Raw genomic sequence first — 20,982 nt, forward strand, 5'->3', positions numbered from 1 at the left:
TTTCAGCCATGTCTTAAAAAACAGGTGTCCTCAACTTACAACTATTTGTTTAGCGACTGTTCAATGTTACATTGGCATTGAAAAAAATGGCTTATGACCAATTCTCACATTTACAATTGTCACAGCATTACATGATAAAAATTCAGACACTTGGCTACTGGCCTGAATATATAATGGTTGCAGTGTCCCAGGGTCACATGCTCTCCTTCTGCGACTTTCCCAAGTGATTTTTGACAAGCAAAATCAATGGTGGGAAGCTGAATTTGTTTAATGGCTATGTGATTTAGTTAGCAACTGCAATGTTTTGCTTAAAAACCATGGGAAAAAAGATAGTAAAATTGGACATAATTCACTTAACGACTGCTTTGCTTAGCAATGGAAATGCTTTCCAATTGTTGTCATAAAGGATTAAAGGTAAGGTAAAGGTTCCCCCGCAAATGCGTGCTAGTTGTTTCCAACTCTAGGGGCCGGTGCTCATCTCTGTTTCAAAGCCAAAGAGCCAGCGCTTGTCTGAGGATGTCTCCGTGGTCATGTGGCCGGCATGACTAGACACCAAAGGCGCACAGAACACTGTTACCTTCCCACTGTAGTGGTCCCTATTTTTCTACTTGTATTTTTACGTGCTTTCGAACTGCTAGGTTAGCAGAAGCTGGGACGAGTAACAGGTGCTTACTCTGTTTTGCAGCGCTCGGGATTCAACCCGCCAAACTGCCGACCTTCTGATCGACAAGGTCAGCGTTCTAACCCACTGAGCCACTGCGTCCCCTAAAATGTTGCATTACTCCATTCTACAGAGAAGGTGTGATCTAAAATTAATGAATCCAGTAACCAATTAAAGAGATTTTATAAAAGGTTTTGAAGCAATATTCTGTGTATCATATAAAGAATGAGATGTGTAAGAATTGTTGACATATTTTGCTTAATGAGGAAGACATTTTTCCCCTTCCAGACAACCACAAATTTATGCCCAGCTATTCACAATAGAAGAAATTACTGCCTCCCGGGTAAAAAGTAAAGTAACTTATTACAAATATTTGGAGCAGGTTATGCTTAAAACCTTCTGTAATGGGTGTTTGCTTTGCTGTCAGTTGTAGTTTGATACCAAAACACAGAATGTTGCTTATTGTTATGTTACTATACATACTTCTGCTCTTCTGAACAGAATAAAGATAAAGTGTTAATGGTTTCTAGGTTTTCTATGAAATATATAGTATCATTCCAAAGGTGCTGTTCGAAGGCAATTGGACTTTCCTATTGTTTTCCTTGAAAATGTTTCACTTCTCAGCCAAGAAGCTTCTTCATTTCTGGCTGACTGACGGGGAATGGATGGATTTATATTCTTAGCAGTCATCTGGTCATTAGCCTCTGAGGTTGTTAGCTCTGATCCTGGGGGTATAGATAAACTCCCAAGTGGACTAAATGACTTCCAAACTCTCAGAGAACTAACCACCAACCTTGAGTGCTAAGTGCTAACACAGCAAAGCAGTGATTCTCAAACTTGGCAACTTTCAAGATCTATGGACTTCAATTCCCAGAATTCCTTAGCCAGTAGGGTGAAACCACTGGTTGAAGGAGAGAAGGCCCCTCTAGGGGGAGGAGGAGAACTGTTTCTGCTATTTTCCAAGGGAAGGCAGTCAGCCTGGCGAGATTCTTGTAAAGAGGTGTTTGACAATAAAAGAATGCTTTGGCCTACTCATGAAGTTGTTTTGCCTACTTCATGCTGGTTGGAGAATTCTGGGAATTGAAGTCCACTGATCTGAAAGTCGTCAAGGTTGAAAAATACTGTTGCAAAGTATTGTTTCAAATTTTCAGAAAAATAATTAGAAACAATAGCTCAGAGTTTTATTTGATAATGCAATTACAAATCTGGGACCATACATAACTGGGCTGAATTGAGACAACTGTATGACAAAATGACATGAAAGAGGAAAACTCTTTTTCCCCTGGAAATAGGAACAGTAATTGTTTTTAATCCCTGTAAGTTTCCACTTGCTTCCTGACACAACTGTCAGATTCTGGGACGCTTGCCTTTTTCAAATAAAGATTGAATCTGATTCGCTGATGGACCACTGATGTCATAAACTATTCCGTAGCAGTTGACATTCATGCTGAAGACTGGATAGGCAGAAACTGATATTAAGGAGGTAGAAATAGAAAACATGATTGCCTCAAGCTCAACTCAACTAAGTTCCCCCATGGACAGTTCCATCTCAGAGTCAACCTCAGCTTCCAAGGTACAGAAAAATGATGGAAATAAAGCCAGTAGCTCGAAAGAACTTTGCATACACTCAATTATTTAAAGGTCGGCTTTCTTAAGCTGATATACAGAAACCCAGACCTAGTGCCAAACCATTCCTAAGGTAGTTTATCACAGTACAAGTATGCTGAGAAACGGACAGGTAGCATTGGAAGCATTGGTGCATATTATCAGATTAGGATATGCCTCTATCACCGCCTATCCAAGCATTAACAAGTTTTTTCCCCCAATAAGCTGATAGCATAAAGCAGTGATGGCGAACCTTTTAGAGACCGAGTGCCCGAACTGCAACCCAAACCCCACTTATGTATCATCGGGTGCCGAGTGGGTGTGGCTCATTGGGTGGGTGTGGCCCATTGGGTGGGTGTGGCCCATTGGGTGGGCGTGACTGCAGTGGTAATGACAGACTGGGTGGGACTAAAAAGTTCAATACATCAATTCCAACTTTGCGAGATTTTTTTTTCCCCGCGAGTTGAAATTGATTGATTGATTGAACCTTTTTTCTTTGCACACGGCAGCAGAGGCCTAAAGCGAAAAGGTTTTATAAAACCCAGTTGAAAGCCTAGGACTGGGGCGACAGCCTGTGTGCACACAGAGAAGGCTCTGCGTGCCACCTGTGGCACGCATGCCATAGGTTCGCCACCACAGGCATAAAGCAAGAATTAAATTTGGACTTGCATCTGTATGGAAAGCCAACAAAATTACAGTTAGGTAAGGAATGGTTGAAAAGTATTAATAGCTACCGAAATTCTTACTCTGTTGATCGAGCTTTCCTGTAGGCTGCTATTTTTGATTGAATCAGTTCTGAAGATCTATTTGTACTCAGAGAGATACTTCCCTCTGAAGCACTGGTCATGTTCATAAATTCTTGTTATTTCTCTGTGGAAGTAGAGCCAATAAAAAGCAGATAGCTGCTTGGCTTACTGCTTTTCTTAAGCTTCTTGTGCATTACTTTTCTGTATCCTCTAATTATTACAAAACAAAAAGAAATCATGACATACATTAATGTGATTTTAGCTGCTGTCACTGTGGTTTAGCCAATAGGAAATATCTACATATAAATGTAATGGGCAAAGAAAGTGATCCAGATGAATGCTTGGTGATTTTCCAATAGATTTTTGTAAAAACTTCAAAATTATGCTGGCAATTGCCAGGTTCTCTCAGCTCGTAAGACAAAATACTGCAAAAATATATTTGCCAGGATCCAAAAATACAGATAAGCACATTATAGTAAAACTATGAAGCCATTACAAAAGAATTCCAACAACTGCTATATATCAAATGTGAGCTCTATTTACACTATGATCAATGTTCAGTTCTTGTGGTTCTTTCCTTTTAATAAAGGGCTAAAGTGATGTTTTCAATATAAGTTGCAACTTCCCTCTGTACTTTGCTTTGATCTAGTACTAGTTTACTGCTCTAGTAATAGGTGGCTTAGTTTTGAGAATGAGATGGTTCACAGAAGTTTCTACTCCGCAGAAGCAGAGAATTCTTGACAAGCAGACAAATATTTCTTCAGCTATCAGAGAAGACCACAAAAACAGGGGTCTCTTGACACAACATTCGAAGGAAGGAAGGAAGGAAGGAAGGAAGGAAGGAAGGAAGGAAGGAAGGAAGGAAGGAAGGAAGGAAGGAAGGAAGAGCAATCTATTTTCAGACTCTACCAATATCCTGTATAACAATGATCCTATGGTAGTTTGGCAAACTGTGAGGAATGGAAATTGCTAAGGAGCTGGAATGCAGAAATTGGTAGAACTTGCTGGCAATGAAGAAATAGTTCAGCTCAAAGCATGGTGGATCTCCAAAACTGTATCCTGCAAAATAGAGCACATTGAGTTGTAATCGACATAGAAATAAATAGGCTGAGCTCAATTTTGATGAAAGTAATGAGCGATGAGCAGATCCATACCCTTGGTAGAAGTGCCCTCAGACTACATTAACTGAATTAGTATCTAGAAAGGGGAAATATAATAAATATATAAATAAATAAAAATAAAAATAAAAATTAATAATAATAATAATAATAATAATAATAATAATAATAATAAGAAGAAGAAGAAGAAGAAGAAGAAGAAGAAGAAGAAGAAGAAGTAGTTGGAAGGGACCTTGGAGGTCATCTAGTCCAACCCCCTGCTCAGGCAGGAAACCCTATACCATTTCAGACAAATGGCTGGCCAGTCTCTTCTTAAAAACTTCCAGTGTTGGAGCATTTACAGCTTCTGGAGGCAGGTTGTTCCACTGGTTAATTGTTCTAACTGTCATGAAGTTTCTCCTTAGTTCTAGGTTGCTTCTCTTCTTGACCAGTTTCCATCCGTTGCTTCTTGTCCTGCTTTCAGGTGCTTTGGAGAATAGCTTGACTCCCTCTTCTTTGTGGCAGCCCCTGAGATATTGGAACACTGCTATCATGTCACCCCTCACCCTTCTCTTCATTAAACTACACATACCCAATTCCAGCAACCATTCCCTATATGTTTTAGCCTCCAGTCGCCCAATCATCTTTGTTGCTCTTCTCTGTACTCTTTCTAGAGTCTCGACATCTTTTTTACATCATGGTGACCAAAACTGGATGCAGTATTCCAGGTGTGGCCTTACCAAGGCATTGTAAAGTGGTATTAGTACTTCACTTGATCTTGATTCTATCCCTCTGTTAATGCAGCCTAGCACTGTGTTGGCTTTTTTGGCAGTTGCAGCCACATATTTAAGTGATTGTCCACTAGGACTCCAAGATCTCTCTCACAGTTACTACTATTGAGCAAGGTACCACCTATACTATACCTGTGCATTTGATTTTTCCTGCCTAAATGTAGAACCTTACTTTTTCACCATTGAATTTCATTTTGTTAGATAGTGCCCAGTGTTCAAGTCTGTCCAGATCCTCCTGTATCTTAAGCCTATCTTCTGTAGTATTGGCTATTCCTGCCAGCTTGGTGTCGTCTGCAAATTTGATGAGTTCCCCATCTATCCCCTCATCCAAATCGTTGATGAAGATGTTGAAGAGCACTGGGCCCAGAACAGAGCCCTGGGGCACCCCACTACACATTTCCTTCCATGTAGATGCAGTTCCATTGAGGACCACACGCTGAGTACGGCCTGTCAGCCAGCTATGAATCCATCTGGTGGTGATGCTATCTAACCCACATTTTTCTATCTTATCAAGTAGTAGGTTGTGATCTACTTTATCAAATGCCTTACTGAAGTCCAAGTAAATTATATCTACAGCATTCCTCTGGTCCACTAGTTTTGTCACTTGGTCAAACAATGCAATAAGATTTGTCTGGCATGATCTGTTTTTGACAAACCCATGTTGACTTTTAGTGATAACTTTGTTTGCATCAAGGTGTTTGCTGATTTGTTGTTTGATTATCTTTTCCAGAATCTTCCCAGGTATTGAAGTCAGGCTGATAGGTCTGTAGTTTCCTGGATCTATTTTTCCCCCCTTTTTTGAATATGGGAACTACATCAGCTCTCTTCCAGTACTCTGGTAGTTCCCCAGTGCTCCAGGATCTTTGAAAAATATAGTTCAGTGGTTCTGAGATCATGTCTGCCAGTTCCTTGAGAACCTTGGGGTATAATCCGTCTGGTCCTGGTGATTTGAACTCGTCTAGGCTGGTCAGGTGCTCACTTACCATTTTCTTGCCTATCTTAACTTGCATTTCTATTCTGTTTTTTATGGCACTGGTTTTGGTAGGTTGGACTGTTTTTCCCCTTTGTGTAAAGACGGATGCAAAAAACAAGTTAAATAGTTCTGCTTTCTCCCTGTTGCTTGTCACCTTCTTACCACTTTCCCCCACTAATGGACCAATCATTTCCTTAACTTTTTCTTGTTTCTTATATGTTGAAAGAAGCTTTTTTTGTTATTTTTGACTTTTTTTTAATCCAATTTATATCCCGCCCTTCTCCGAAGACTCAGGGCGGCTTACAATTTTAAGCACAAACCAATGTGCTTAGACTTTGGCCGCAAGCCTTAGTTCATTTTGAGCCTTAGCTTCCCTCACTTCATCTTTTCAGGCACGGGCTGTTTGCTGATATTCTGCCTTAGTTATGTGCCCCTCTTTCCACTTCTTACACTTATCCTTTTTATCTTTCAGTTTATCAGAGAGTTCTTTATGCAGCCATGCTGGTTTCTTTTGAAAGCTGTTATTTTTCTTCTTTGTTGGTATTGTGCTAGACTGGGCCTTTATTATCTCAGTTTTCAAAATTTCCCAAGCTTCTTGAGTTGTTTTCCCCTTTCTCATCCATGGAATTCCTCCCATGGTCTCTCTAAGTTTATTGAAATTAGCTCTTTTAAAGTCCAAGACTCTAGTTTGGCTGTATTCTATTGCTTGTGCTTTCTGGAGATCTTACAAAGGAGGTGAGACAGACATTTACTGAGAACTCTCAACCTGAGGACTCTCAACTTTTAGCGTTTCTCCATAAGGCCATGGCTCAGATGATCACACAAATAGCTAGAATCAGATTTGTTTGAGGGACATTGCAGAGCTGCAGTCCAGATTGGGAAATGAAAGCCTACTCCAGAAGGCAAATCTTTTATTTTCCAAGAAAACTCCATAGATATCTACGAAATCACTTGGAGTCAACCTCAAGTGAAAGGAAATTGCTTTCCTTTTTTTGTGCAGAATTTAGTGGGCTATTGTGGAGCGTGATCTGAAACTATGCAAAAGGAGGGACAATGCATGCATACATACTGTATGGTGCTAAAATATGGAAGTCATTGAGTTTAGATCAGGGGGGGGGTGTCTTCAAACTTGGTCCTTTTATGACTTGTGGACTTCAATTCCCAGAATTCCTCAGCCAGGCACGCTGGCTGAGGAATTCTGGGAATTGAAGTCCACAAGTCATAAAAAGGCCAAGTTTGAAGACCCGGTTTAGATGTACTTAACTAGGCAAGGAACGATGCTCGACATTTTGTCACACACCTAAGGCTGAGCTGCAGTGAAAGCAAATGGATCAAATTCCCACTAGCCCTCGCAAGAGTTAAAAGGCAGGACAAAACGATCGATTTATTGATTATTCATATCCCGCGTTTTTCATGCGGGGGGGCTCAAAGCACTGCTCCTTCCTCCTCCTATTTTTTTTTTCTTCCTAACAAACCACTGGCAAGGGAGAGCCATCTTGAGAGACCACTCAGAATGTGCGAAGGCGGCCAACCGCATCCTCGGCCGCTTCTCAAGGAAAGGCATCCAATCGCAGCCCTGCCAAATCTCAGACGCTTGCCACGTGAGGAGAGGGGGGAAGAAAGGGAGGCGGCGCATGCTAATTTCGAAAAGCGTGTGTGGTCGCCATAGCAACCGCGGTCCGGGCAGCGGGTGTTTCTCTCGAGCAGCCGGATCTTTGCAAGGATCGCTTCGCAGCCACGGAAGGAGGAAAGGCAGCGTCAAGGCAAGCGCTAGTCCCTGCTCCAGGATGCTAGAACTGCATGGCAAGGGCTCTCCCCTCTCCATTTCACGCTCTCCTCTCCTAGTCGTGTACTCGGAAGTATTTTATTTATTTTATTTATTTATTTTTTATTTTTATTACATTTATATCCCGCCCTTCTCCGAAGACTCAGGGCGGCTTACAAGCTTAGCAATAGCCTTCATTCTATGTATATGCCTACTTGTTAAGGCTTTCACACACACCCCAGGCGGCATTATTACAAAGTCAGCTTATTGCCCCCAACAATCTGGGTCCTCATTTTACCTACCTCGGAAGGATGGAAGGCTGAGTCAACCTTGAGCCTGGTGGGACGTGAACCTGCACTAATTGCAAGCAGCTGGTGTTACTTAAGGAGGCATTAGCCCACTGCTCCACCAAGGCTCTTTGTATGCCTGGCGGTTGTCAAATGAACATCTGTAACTGGGAGAATGCCCACATATATGGGCCTTTAGAAATTAGAAGAAAAAGATACTCAAGTGAGCATGGGTAGGCTCACATTGGGCCCCTATGCCAGTACTATACCTTCATACAGGGAGCCAGGGCTTTTTTTTGTCATAGAACGCTCAGAACGGAGTTCCGGCACCTTTTTTGGACGGAACCTTGTAGGGTAGGCAAGGCGGGTTGTATGACATGTGTGAGTTCTGGCACCTTTTTCTTATACAAAAAAAGCACTGGAGCCCTTGACTTACAAGAGTTTGTTTAGTGACCGTTCAAAGTTGCAAAGGCACTGGGAAAAGTGACTTAGGACCAGTGGTGGGATTCAAATCTGTGAACAACTGGTTCTCTGTGTGGATGCCGTTTTTTCCTGGAGTCCATTCTTGGCCTGGTCAACAAAAAATTAGCTACCGGTTCTGCCGAAGTGGTACGAACCGGATGAATCCCACCCCTGCTTAGGACCGTTTTTCATACTTGTGACCATTGCAGCATCCTTATGGTCACATGATCAAAATTCAGATGCTTGGCCATTGACCCATATTTATGATGGCGGTAGTGTCCTGGGGTCATATAGTCTACCTTTTGCAACCACCTGACAAGTGAAGCCAATGGGGAGGTCAGATTCACATAACAACATGTTACTGACTTTAGCAACTGCTGTGCGTTACTTAACAACGGTGGCAAGAAAGGTGGTAAAATGGGGCACTTCTCCCTTAACAATTCTCGTTTAGCAACAGAAATTTTGGGCTCAATTGTTATGTAAGTTGAGTACTCCCATTTACTTCTTTCCAGGTGATCGTGTAGAAAAATGTTTCAAATTTGGTAAGATTAAGACATGTGGGACCTTAAATTCCCAGAATTCCCCAGCCAGCGATTGATGTCCACATATTTTCATGTTAGCAAGTTTGAGAAATTTAACTTCCTGGATGGTGGGCTCCGGATTGGTCTCTAGAGGCCAAATGTATGCTGCTGCTAGTTCCTTCCAATTTGCGGGAAGATTCCGTAAACATGTTCCCAGAATCAGCTGAGGGTTTCTTGTGAGTCCTCTCTACATGATGGTGATGCTTTTTTTCATAGATGCTATAGAGCCGGTGACTTTCCCCCCCCCCTCATCTTCCCTTCCATTTTAGACCAGCATGCTAGCATGCATGAGCCTGGATCAACAATATTCTGAAGCCTGCAGAGAACTAAAGCAGCCTGTGAACCTGTTTATAAAATGCATTCTCCGAGAAGTGAAACTCCATGATGAAGCGTAAGGCAACCTAGTAAAACTAAGCCAATAACTCATTAAATATTCCTGGCGGGTTTTCGAAAGCTATGATTTGGCAGCAGGAAAAGCTGGATTCTGCAAGCTTCAGTACTGATACAAAGTACAGTTAGTCCTTGCTTAATGACTACACCAGGGGTCTGCAACCTTGACAACTTTAAGACTTGTGGACTTCAGCTCCCAGAATTCCTCAGCCAGCACAGCTGGCTGAGGAATTCTGAGAGTTGAAGTCCGCAAGTCTTAAAGTTGTCAAGGTTGCAGACCCGTGGATTAGACACTTGGCAACTGTTCAGAGGGACTCACCCTGCCCAAAGGCGCTCATGATCTGGTTCCAAAGTTCTAAGAGCAACACCCTCTACACTCACATGACTGCATTCGGGGCATTTGCCTTTACAACGGGCTGCCGTCTTCCACAGTCACCTGATGTAATCGATGGAATTTTTTTTTTTGCAAAAGTCACCCTAAGAATGCATTGACTCACTTAATGACCACCGTGTCCACTTAAAGATAGCTGCATTCCCTTTACGACTGCCACAGGAAAAGTTTTAAAATTGGGCCGATCACGTGGGTGCCTCGACTGATGATTGTCATGACTTAGAACCGTAATTTTGGCCTCCATAACGGTTCTAAGTTGAGGATTACCTGTATGCGGATGTGTCTCTATGTATTCATATTGTGGAATGAGGTAGCACCAGAGGAAGGTTAAGAAACTTTAGCATCCAGTTCCCAATGAAGATTTCTCAGATTTTCCCAAGTACTACTGGTGAGATTGTTGAGATCTTTATTCGGCATTGCTCCCAGAATTTATTGGCAAAGTCATAAGAAAATTGTGAGAGTCTGGAAATTGAAGGAGACGTGTAGAATTACTTTTTCCAATAACAGAATGCTGTAGTTCAGTGCAGAATTGCCTGCATGTTGCAAAGCACGCAATTGGCTTGGAATTACAGCGTTGGACCTTTGAGGTTGTATGCATGGCTCAGCTGAACAGCTCATTCTTCCTATGAAAAGGCTTAAGATACAGAAGGATCTTGACAGACTTGAACATTGGGCACTATCTAACGAAATGAAATTCAATGGCGAAAAAAGTAAGGTTCTACATGTTGGCAAGAAAAACCAAATGCACAGGTAAATAGTAGCAACTGTGAGAGGGATCTTGGGAGTCCACTAGTTGGAGTCCCTTCCAACTTTATTATATTGTTATTGTTATTACCGTTATTGTGATGATGATGATGATGATGATGATGACGATGATAAAAAAGAGCCAGAGGCGCCTTCGATATGAAATCTCTGCAGCCCAGCTGGGGATAATGCTGAACAAGTTATCCTTCAGTGGTAGAACTCAGGGTTTTCCTGCAGAGAATACATGGTTCAATCTCTGCTCTTGTTAAGGATGGGTGAGAGGGGGACTCTGCCTAAAACCCAAGGTGCACCTTGCCAAATGATTGATAATTCTGGGCTAGCTGAACTAATCCTGTGACACAATAGGACAGCTTTTCTGCCTTCTTGCCAAAGCAATAAAATTACTAAGATACTATGCGTGAAATACTGGGACAAGCTCCCTAAATGCTAAAAAGTATCTACTGCACTGGACAAGGGGAGATTGCATCATGATATCATTTAGCTTAGAGCAAATCAAGTGAGACTTGTAGATAGTTTTTAAAAATCTATGTACCTGGATGCATTTCAGATTATGAATATCTTTTTCCTCTCAAGGAAAGAGAAAGAGGACTCTCTGCAAATCCATGAAAAATATTTAAACCTCCCCTTTAATTAGTGTGAAATAAAATGAAAGAGCCGCAAGAAAAAGAGCTTCTATTTGTGTTATCACAGGTTGGCCAAAAGAATAACGGTTAAAATAGCTGGGAATAACCGCTTGGTACCTGTAGAGAAAGTGACCGATTCCGATTTTCAGATCCTTGCATCTGTCTTTATGAACAATGTGTTTCTTACAGGTATGTTTCCTTGTTTTAATTTAATACTTTAAAGAGGCGCCTCTAGAATCAGATGGTATAAATGAAGGAAGACTTGAAATTTAAATTCTTCTGTTTATTTCAAAGGTGGCTTTTATTTTAAGGGCAACTGGACATTCTGATTTTTCAGGTTCACAGAACTGAAAAAGATTCTCGGGTGTGAAGTGGAATGTCTGAAATAAAAATCAGAATATCCAGTTGCCTTTAAAATAAAAGCATCTTTGGGACCAGCCCTGACCTGGATGAATGAGAATCTCCATAGAGATTTCCCCGTTATGTCAAAAAAGCACAATCAGAGAGCGCAACCATTGTTAAGTCCCACTTTCCATCCTGTGTGACATTCAGATTAGGTCTTGGAATAAGGCAAGACTAGGCTTCATGAATGAATGTTGCAGTTAGAGAAAGCCAATGGGGTGATATTAAGGTGTTGTTACAAAAGAGATTACAACTACCATCTGTTCATTTCTGCATCCTATGGTTCTTTCAGGGCTGGACCTGAGATACAATCTCTTAACTGACGCTGGTGCAGTCAACATTGCCGCTTTCCTTCAGGTATCTATCAGAAATCCCTGCTCCTTGAAATTCTTGGGCTTGAATTGCATTTGCCCTACATGTCTGCTGCAATTTAAACTCTCAGTCTCTCCTTGGAGGGTGGAAATTCTAGAATTCATAAACCCAGCATCGCCACAGGGGGTTGTAGATGAGATTGGGCCAGCCTAGTTTAGGTAGTCCTCGATTTATTAGCACAATTAAGACTAGAATTTCTGTTGCTAAGCGGTATGGTTGCTAAATGAGTCGCGCCCAGGTTTGACACCTTCTTTGGCCGCGCTCATTAAGCAAATCACTGCATTTGTTAAGTGAATTGTGCAGTTGTGAAGTGACTCTGGCTTCCCCCATTGATTTTGCTTGTTGGAAGCCAGCTGGGAAGATTGCAAATGGTATCGCATGACTCTGGGATCTTGCAGTTGTCATAAGCACATGCTGCGAGCTGCCTGAATTTTGATCACATGAGGGTTGTAAATGCGAGGATTGACTGTATGTCACTTTACGTAAGTCAAATGCTGTTGAAAAAAAATCAAATGGTGGCTAAATGAATGGTAAGTGAAGGACCTACCTCTAATACTACTCTTGTGTTAAAGGAGAATTCCAGGAAATGGCTTGCAGGCCTTAGGAGGCTTATGTGAGTCCCCAAGCTATTTATCTCATTGAATGCTGCTGTGTCATTTAGAGGTGTGGCATGGAGCTTGATTTAAATGGAGCGATCGACAGAGTAACCTACAGAGAGCTCAGATGTCACCTGGTTGCAGAAATCCTGCACAAATCTGTACCTGAGTTGGGAGATTGCCTGGAGCCATGTAACCGTTGAGTCCTAACTCTCAGCCAACGTGTTGCAAGTGTTGGTCTACAGACGAAACTGGAATGTGCATTCATCATAAGGAAACCAATCTTTGGTGGGTGGGTGTGTGTGAAAGCGACCCATGGAAGACCACATTAGCAAAACACTCCATGTCCTTGTGTTGTAGGATAATCGGACCCTGCTGTACCTCAATTTGATGTTTAATGACATTGGTATCGTTGGAGCAGAATTCATAGCTAAAGCAATGCATGTAAGTGTGGATCAGTTTGAGAGAAAACCGTGTTAGCTTCCCATTTGGAGGAAGACACATTGAGATGTAAAGTCTTTGACTTGGTGGATTCAAACTAGACCAGGGGTAGGCAACCTCAGCTCTTTTATGACTCATGGACTTCAACTCCCAGAATTCCTGAGTCAGCTGACTCAGGAATTCTGGGAGTTGAAGTCCATGAGTAATAAAAGAGCCGTGGTTGCCTACCCCTGAACTAGACAGTCGGGGAGAAGAGTGGATTCAGTCTTGTTACAGTCTCTGTGCAGGAACTGTCCAGAGGTGGGGAAAAGGTGGGAAAAGGGCCATAGTTCCCCAACCCTACTTTAGGCAGAGGGAGACTATCACTCAAATGGCAGATGCTGAGTTCTTTCTTTGCTTAATTCTTTGCTAAAGGACAAAAAATGCAGAACTGAATCCAAATGAAAAATTATCACTAAGGACACAGGCCTTTCTGTTTCATTGCTTCAAGGAAGGCTGCTTCACACATGCAAGCACAGTTTATGTGCCACCCATTCTGCCATCAGGTGACTCTAGGTGGCTTAAAACACTGTAAAAAACAACAATATAAAGCATTAGCAGTAGTAACAGTATCACTGATTTGGAAGGGACCTTTGAGGTCTTCTAGTCCAACCTCCTACTCAAGCAGGAGACCCTATACCATTTCAGACCAATGGCTGTCCAGTCTCTCCTTTAAAACCTCCAGTGTTGGAGCACCCACAACTTCTGGAGGCAGGTCGTTCCACTGATTAATTGATTTTTCCCCGTCTTAACGGCAATTAAATGACTTTAGGAAAAAGCCTAAGTTTCCAAATATAGAGAACAATGTTTCTTAACCTTGACAAACATCCTTGAAGGATGTGTGGACCTCAACTGCCAGAATGCATGTTGGTTGAGGAATTCTCCGAATTGAAGTCCTCCACAGATGTTAAAATTGCAAATTAATTAAGATTGAAAAACCCTAATTTAGAATATCAGGGATAATACCAGTCTCTTCCTTGGCCTGACACCATCCAGGAAGGTGGGGCTAAAATATTTAAGCTGCCCTGTGGGAATTACAAACCTTAAAGTTGTAGCATATGCAAAAGTTTGGAAAATAGCCATGTGGGCAAGGGATTTTGGAAGGTGCCAGATGGAGAAAGACCAAATTAAACTGTTGCAAAGAAATAACTGAAGTTTTCCTTCTAGAGGAATGACACTCTGTGTTACTTAAGAATGACAGGCAACAAGATTGAAAATAAAGGAGGAATGTATTTTGCAGCTATGATGCAAATCAACAACACAATACAGAAGTTAGATTTTGCAGACTGTGACCTGGTAAGTAAGTTAAGACAAAATTATTTGAAAGACTTGTCAAAAAGAAAAACATAATTCAGCCATGTTTACAGTACAAAGCCATCAAAGATCTACCATTAAGGTTTTGAACAGAATATAAAATGAATTTAATTGTTGACTGTGCAGCTGAGTTGGCTTTTTCTGGATTTGTTATTTTTTATTTTCAGGGTACGCAGAGCATGATAGCTTTGGCAACTGTTTTGAATCACAATGAGTCAATTAAAGCTATAAATCTCAACAGGCCAATTCTGTACAGTGAAGAAGTGAGTATGCTGGGCAGTTTTAGTAGCAATGACATGGCCATGAAAACACCCCTAAAATTTAGTTGATTTCCCTCCCCCCAGGGAAGAATGGATGGTAACAATTATAAATATGGACAAAAATCTTAGGCAATGTCAAGTTTTCTTGCATTTTGACTCTACACTAGCCAAATCCAGATGAAACCTATTTTAACATATCTCCCCTCCTCACACTTGGAAGGCACCAGGTTGGGGTAGGCTGCTGTTAGGAGCTGCGATGGCGCAATGGTTAGAATGCAGTAATGCAGGCTAACTCTGCTAACTGCCAGACGTTCGATCCTAATGGGCTCAAGATTCACTCAGCCTTCCATCCTTCTGAGGTTGGTAAAATGAGGACCCAGATTGTAGGGGGAATATGCTGACTCTGTAAACCGCTTAGAGAGGGCTGTCAAGCCCTGTGAAGCACTATATAAGTCTAAGTGCTGTTGCTATTGCTACCTGGAATAGGTTCAAAATGTAATTTAATAATATGGAACTTCAGGAAGAAACCACTATCCACATAGCTTCCATGCTGAAAGTCAACTGCACCTTGGTGGAATTGCATTTATGTAAACATGGAATGAAGAATTTTGGGATTGAACGTCTGTGTGATGCCTTGTATGACAATAACACCCTCCGATATCTTGATCTCAGCTGGTAAGAGAGCCTTGAACAATGCACATTGCTTTGTTAGAATAGCATTAAAATAAAAACACTCGGGCCCATAGCAACTAGCTGTAATGTAGAATGTTTCTCTATAGATTTTCATATATTTCAGTTTGCTTTCTCACTTAATTTTCCATTTTTTCTTAATTCCTTTAGGGATTAAGGGCTGCATTTTAGCAACAGGGCTTCTTTTTGAATACTATTTGTAATTCTGAAAACTTTTGCCCCCTAGTTGTTTCTCATCCTCTTTCTCAAGCCTGCTGATATTCCCCCTTTGGAGGAATAGTGGCAGTTTGGTGGATCAAATCCCGAGTGCCGCGTAGCAGAGTGAGCGCCTGTTACTCGTCCCAGCTTCTACCCACCTAGCAGTTCGAAAGCACGTAAAAATGCAAGTAGAAAAATAGGGACCACTACAGTGGGAAGGTAACAGCGTTCCGTGCTAGTCATGCCGGCCACATGACCACGGAGACGTCCTCGGACAAGCGCTGGCTCTTCGGCTTTGAAACGGAGATGAGCACCGGCCCCTAGAGTCGGAAACGACTAGCACGCATGTGCGGGGGAACCTTTACCTTTACCTTTAAGAGAGAAACAATTGGACTTCTCTTGCATTAAACCCAGCTTCTCTAACTTAACAGGTTTTAGGTATTTTGAGATTTTTGGAATGTCCAATGTAGCATGTGGGTGCATACATTTCAAGAACTGTGATATTTGGGATATGATGGGAAATTCTACTGAAATGGATGCAATAAACACTTTGTAAAGTTCAGGTTTTCAACAGTACTAATTTTGAAAAACTGTGCTAGAAAGGAAATATTAACATTGGGTAGTAGTTAAAGTTATGTTGTGGCTTTCAACTTTTATATCCAAATTTAGGTGCAGATGAAGGTTGTGATTTTGTATCCCATTTCCTAGGAATAAAGCCATCTAATGACAGTGGGATTCACTTTTGAGTAGAAATATACAATGAAATGGTTGGAAAAATCTAGGACAGGGGTAGGCAACCTCGGCTCTTTTATGAGTCATGGACTTCAACACCCAGAATTCCTGAGTCAGTTGACTCAGGAATTCTAGGAGTTAAAGTCCATGACTCATAAAAGAGCCGAGGTTGCCTACCCTTGATTCTAGGAGATTATCCATTTCCAGTGTTTTGGCCATTCCCAGATGTGTGAACCTCAAGTCTCAGCACTCCGAAGTCAGCATGGGTAGTGGACGAAAGTTATGGGAGCTCAAGTCCATGTATACCACTGATCCATTCCAATCCTCTTCCTTCCACAGAACTCCACCATGAGAATAGATGACTGGTTTCTATTTAAACCCCTCCAATGAAGGAGGAACCACTAATTCCTGAAGTTTCATTCTTGAGCAGCTCTGACCTTTAAGAAATTCTTCCTAATATCCAATAGAACTCTACTACTTTGTAACTTAAACTTATTCTTACCCTGGCTTGTGATGTAATGGTGGACAATTCTGCCTCATCTTCATGACAGTCCATCAGATGCTTAAAAACAGTTATCATGTCTTCTTATAGTTTTCCATTTTCCAAACCATACCCACAATCACTTCTTAAAAGACTTTTTCTCCAGGCCTTCTAAGATCTTGGTTGTTTTCAAGACATACTGCAGTATCTCAGTGTTATTCCTAAAAGATGGTGCCCAGAGTTGGCACAATGTTTGAGGTGTAGTCCTAGAGAAGACCTAAAGAAATCAGTGGAACTTAAATCATATAACTCGGCATGTTCATAAATAAATACACATGCACTTGATAGCTTTCCCAGCCTTTCTGAACAATTTGCAGGAAAGGAGGGCAATTCTATAATACAACATGGCATTAAAGCATTAATTGCCAGTATGTATTATTTAGGAAACAACTATGCATATTTTTTCTGTAATGCCCTCTCACTGTCGATTGTGTAAGAGTACATTATGGTATTAACCTTTGTGGACTGCAATAGAATTCCTCCTCTGGAACACAATTCATTCTTTTAAAATGAATATTTTATGTTTATCTCTTTTCAGTAACAAAATTAGCCGAGATGGTATGAAGTTTCTAGGACGGCTATTAAAACAAAACAGCACACTTGAGATTGTAGATCTTAATTTTAACAGGATAGAAGATGATGGTGCTTTCTACCTGAGTGACGCACTTGCTACACATAATCGGACCCTCCAAGCGTTAGTATACAAAAACTTTTATTCCAGAGTATTGAAAACTGCAGGTCTGAATGAAACAAATTAAAAAAAATTGGAAAAATCGTTCCATTATTGGAAGCACAACAGCTACACTTAGAATGCCTACTAAAATGTTTTAACATCAAAAAAAAAAAATCAGCATATTTGACTATTGTGTTCATTGTTTGCTAGGGATTTTTTTTAAAAGGTCCTAAAAATCATGCCCATAACCAATTTTATGAAGATTGGGTTTAGATAAGTACTTGGCATGGCAAAATATCTGTCTACTTTTGTGATCCTAGGATGAGAAATTAAGTGGGTTGTTTCAAGTTTCTTCCAACAAAATTGAACAAAATTAAACTTCAAAGAAAATTGAACCCATCTGAATCTGCGTGACTACTGCTAGTGGAACAGCTTAAGTCTCCTGGTGCCAAAATCTTTCCCAGCTTATTTCATTTGTCTGTAATCACTCTTCAGTGTGCTGATACCTGGGTCTGTGATGTAGCTTTTTGTATGTCCATTTAGGTTATGGTTTTTTTTAGCCATGGTTTGCTGAAAGTCATAGTGGTCTAGTTCATCCATAACTCTAAGATAGGGTTCTTCAAACTTGGTCCTTTTATGACTTGTGGACTTCAACTCCCAGAATTCCTTAGCCAGCATGCCTAGCTGAGGAATTCTGGGAGTTGAAGTCCACAAGTCATAAAAGGGCCAAGTCTGAAGACCCCTGCTCCAAGATATCAGAGCATAGGTAGGAAGCCCTCAGGAAAATGGAAAGTAACATTTTCCAGGTGGTTCCTAATCATCAAACAAAGGAGAAATTAGCATCAAGAGGTGGATTAACATAAACTCTTGTCATGTGTAAAAAGGGATAGAAAACAAGATGGGACTTTGTGGTTCTGGATAATGGTAGAAGATGTGTTTAAAGGTGGAGAACAAAGTTGCACCTAATATACAGATATTTTCTCATGAAGTTTGGAAAAAGGCCAAGGCTGGTCAACTTTGCTCCAAAACTTTTGTTTTCTGCTTTATATCCTTTTCTTAGGCTAGCAGTGACGTACAACAACATATCTGGACCAGGATTGGTGGCACTTTCAGATGCCATGAAAACAAACCCTGTCCTTTCGTACATCTACATCTGGGGAAACAAATTTGATGAAGCTGCTTGTGTGGTATGCCTTTCTGCTGAGAGGTTTTTTCAGATAGAATGAACTAGTTGTCCTTCGTAACAGTCATCTTCATCGCTTGTAAAGCAATTCCATCTGCCAGCCCCTTGCAGAGAAAGGATGGTGTTGCCACCTGTTACTTAAAGCCAGACATCTTGTCCTCTTTTCTGGTGACAACTGACATTTGGGCAATAGATTGGGTTCACACATTGCATAAGCCTAGGTTGTGCTTCGTTAGGTGAAGGAGCTGTCTGAACACAGCCATTGAGGCTTTCTCAATGTGCATTTCAGTCCAAACAGCCCCATGGGAAGAGCGGTTTACAACTTTTAAATGACATTTGCTAACTTCAGTGTTTCCCACTTTTTTTTATATTATTAAAGAAACTCATTTAAGTCAGTTTATTTAATAATATGAAAAAATGGGAAATTAAACAACCAAACCAGCAATTGTCATTTAAATAACTGAGTGATGAAACATAGATTGTTTCTCTTCGTATGTATATATGGTGGCCCTCTTTTCTTTTTCTCCTCTTGTTGCATATAATGCAGACAAATATTTTTAAATAAGAGGCTTATAATAAAATATTGCTTAATGGGTGTATCCCACCATTCTAACCCTGTTTTTATAATCTTGCTCAGGGGGAGAATCTCTACTCACCTGATATGAAACCTATTTTTTTAAAAAAAACTTTTTGAACTCTTGCACTGAAATGTATCCCAACATATGACAACCTGATATATTTTCTGCCAATCATCTTCCTTTCATACCTGTCTTCTCCTTTCTCTTCTTCCTTTATCTCTAGTCTGCCAAAATATGGATGGTGTAATGCACCCAGTAGGGATTATCTTTTGCATTTTGTTCTATCATTCCATCTATTTCCAACCGGTGAATTATTATTGTCAATTAGTAAGATAATCATTATCTTTTTTTAAGGAAAGGGCAGCCAGGATTGCAAGTGAGTGAGGTTGGTGTAGATCTGGCTTCAGTGCAGAGAAAACAGCACAACATCTCCACTTACTCACTGATTCTTTCTGCAATGTCCATTTGTCCTGGGTTGGAAAAGCATCTGAGGTGATGGTCTTGATTTGAGATGACCAGGCAGACACGGTGTGAAAGAATGGTTCAGTTCCCCACGACTAGCAGGCCTTCCGAGTAGGAAACCAAAGTCATGCAGGCCAAAACTACTTTTAAGTTTATGTATAACAAAACTTTGCAAGTCTGAATGCGCTTCTTCCCTCCTAATCTTTGTGAGAATTAAGGAGGGTCAACCTGATGTTTTCTCAGGTTACAGTTCTTCCCTGGACTCAAGCTACTTGATCACCATGATACAAAAAAGACGTTGAGACCCTAGATATGAATATAGAGCAGAACAAAGTTTAGGGGCTGGAGGCTAAACAGTAGGATGAATGGTTGAGAGAACTGGGTATGTCTAGTCAGAGAGGACTAGAGGTGACATGATGACTATCTTTCAAAACTTGAGGGGCTGTCACAGAGATGAAGAGTTTGAATGATTCTTCCAAAGAGTCTGAGAGCAGGACAAGAAGTAACAAGTGGAAGATCATTGAAGAAAAATCTAACCTAGAACTAAAGAGAAATTAAGGCTTACCTCCAAAAGTTGTGGGTGCTCCATTAGTGAAGATTTTCAAGAGACTGGACAACCGTGTGTCTGGAATGGTACAGTCTTCTGCTTGAGTAGGAGGTTGGACTAGAAGACCTCCAAGGTCCCTTCCGACCTATTATGTTAGTATATTCTACTTTCATTTGACTGCTGTTTTTGTGGCAGTCTTCCGCTTGTCCCTTAAGATTTCTCTTTCTACCCACTACATCCACATGTTTCGTGGCCATACTGTATGTTGCATTCTTCATTTTCTTACTGAAAGTATTCCTGTGCAAAAGCGGCCAACTTCATATACTGTGTTTTTCAGGCATTTGCAGAATTGCTTCAAAGTGGCCGTTTGAAGCCAACTGGAACAGATGTTGAGCCATATGAAGTGGATGGACGTATATATCTTGCTGAAGTCTCCCATGGCCTTAAGCGGCATTACTACTGGACACCAAGTTATGGAGAACCAGATAACAAAGATGAAAATGCATCTTTAGCAATAAATCCTGTTACAGAACATTTATGAATATAATCGTGTCCCCCACTCACCCACCCCGCTTTCAGGAGTGTTTTCATATGTGTGCCTTGCATTAACACACGTGAGCACTTTTTCAGGTGTTTGTAGCATAATCACAACAATCAATGTTGGGAATTTGGATTTATTTCAATAGTTGCATCTCAATCCAGCAATAGCTAATCTGCTTGAAAGCATTTATTCTGTAGCTTTTGTATTTGTGTGTATGTTGTAATTATTATAAATATGGTTTTTATATGATTTAAACTCTCAAGTGGATTTCTTGGA

General features: G+C 40.9%; 1 protein-coding gene across 1 annotated transcript; it reads left to right on the forward strand.

Annotated features, from left to right (window-relative positions):
- Positions 1-9,243: 9,243 nt before the first annotated feature.
- LRRC34 (leucine rich repeat containing 34) lies at positions 9,244-20,706 on the forward strand (the record flags this gene model as incomplete). The annotated part of the gene is made up of 10 exons (XM_083364293.1): positions 9,244-9,359; positions 11,205-11,326; positions 11,832-11,896; positions 12,868-12,951; positions 14,155-14,283; positions 14,469-14,564; positions 15,082-15,236; positions 17,261-17,416; positions 18,456-18,582; positions 20,503-20,706. The coding sequence occupies 10 exons, from the start codon at positions 9,244-9,246 to the stop codon at positions 20,704-20,706; spliced, it is 1,254 nt and encodes a 417-aa protein (XP_083220419.1).
- Between the last annotated feature and the right edge of the window lie 276 nt (positions 20,707-20,982).

Source organism: Vipera ursinii (genome assembly GCF_947247035.1).
Source record: "Vipera ursinii genome assembly, chromosome: 5".
Taxonomy (NCBI): domain Eukaryota; kingdom Metazoa; phylum Chordata; class Lepidosauria; order Squamata; family Viperidae; genus Vipera; species Vipera ursinii.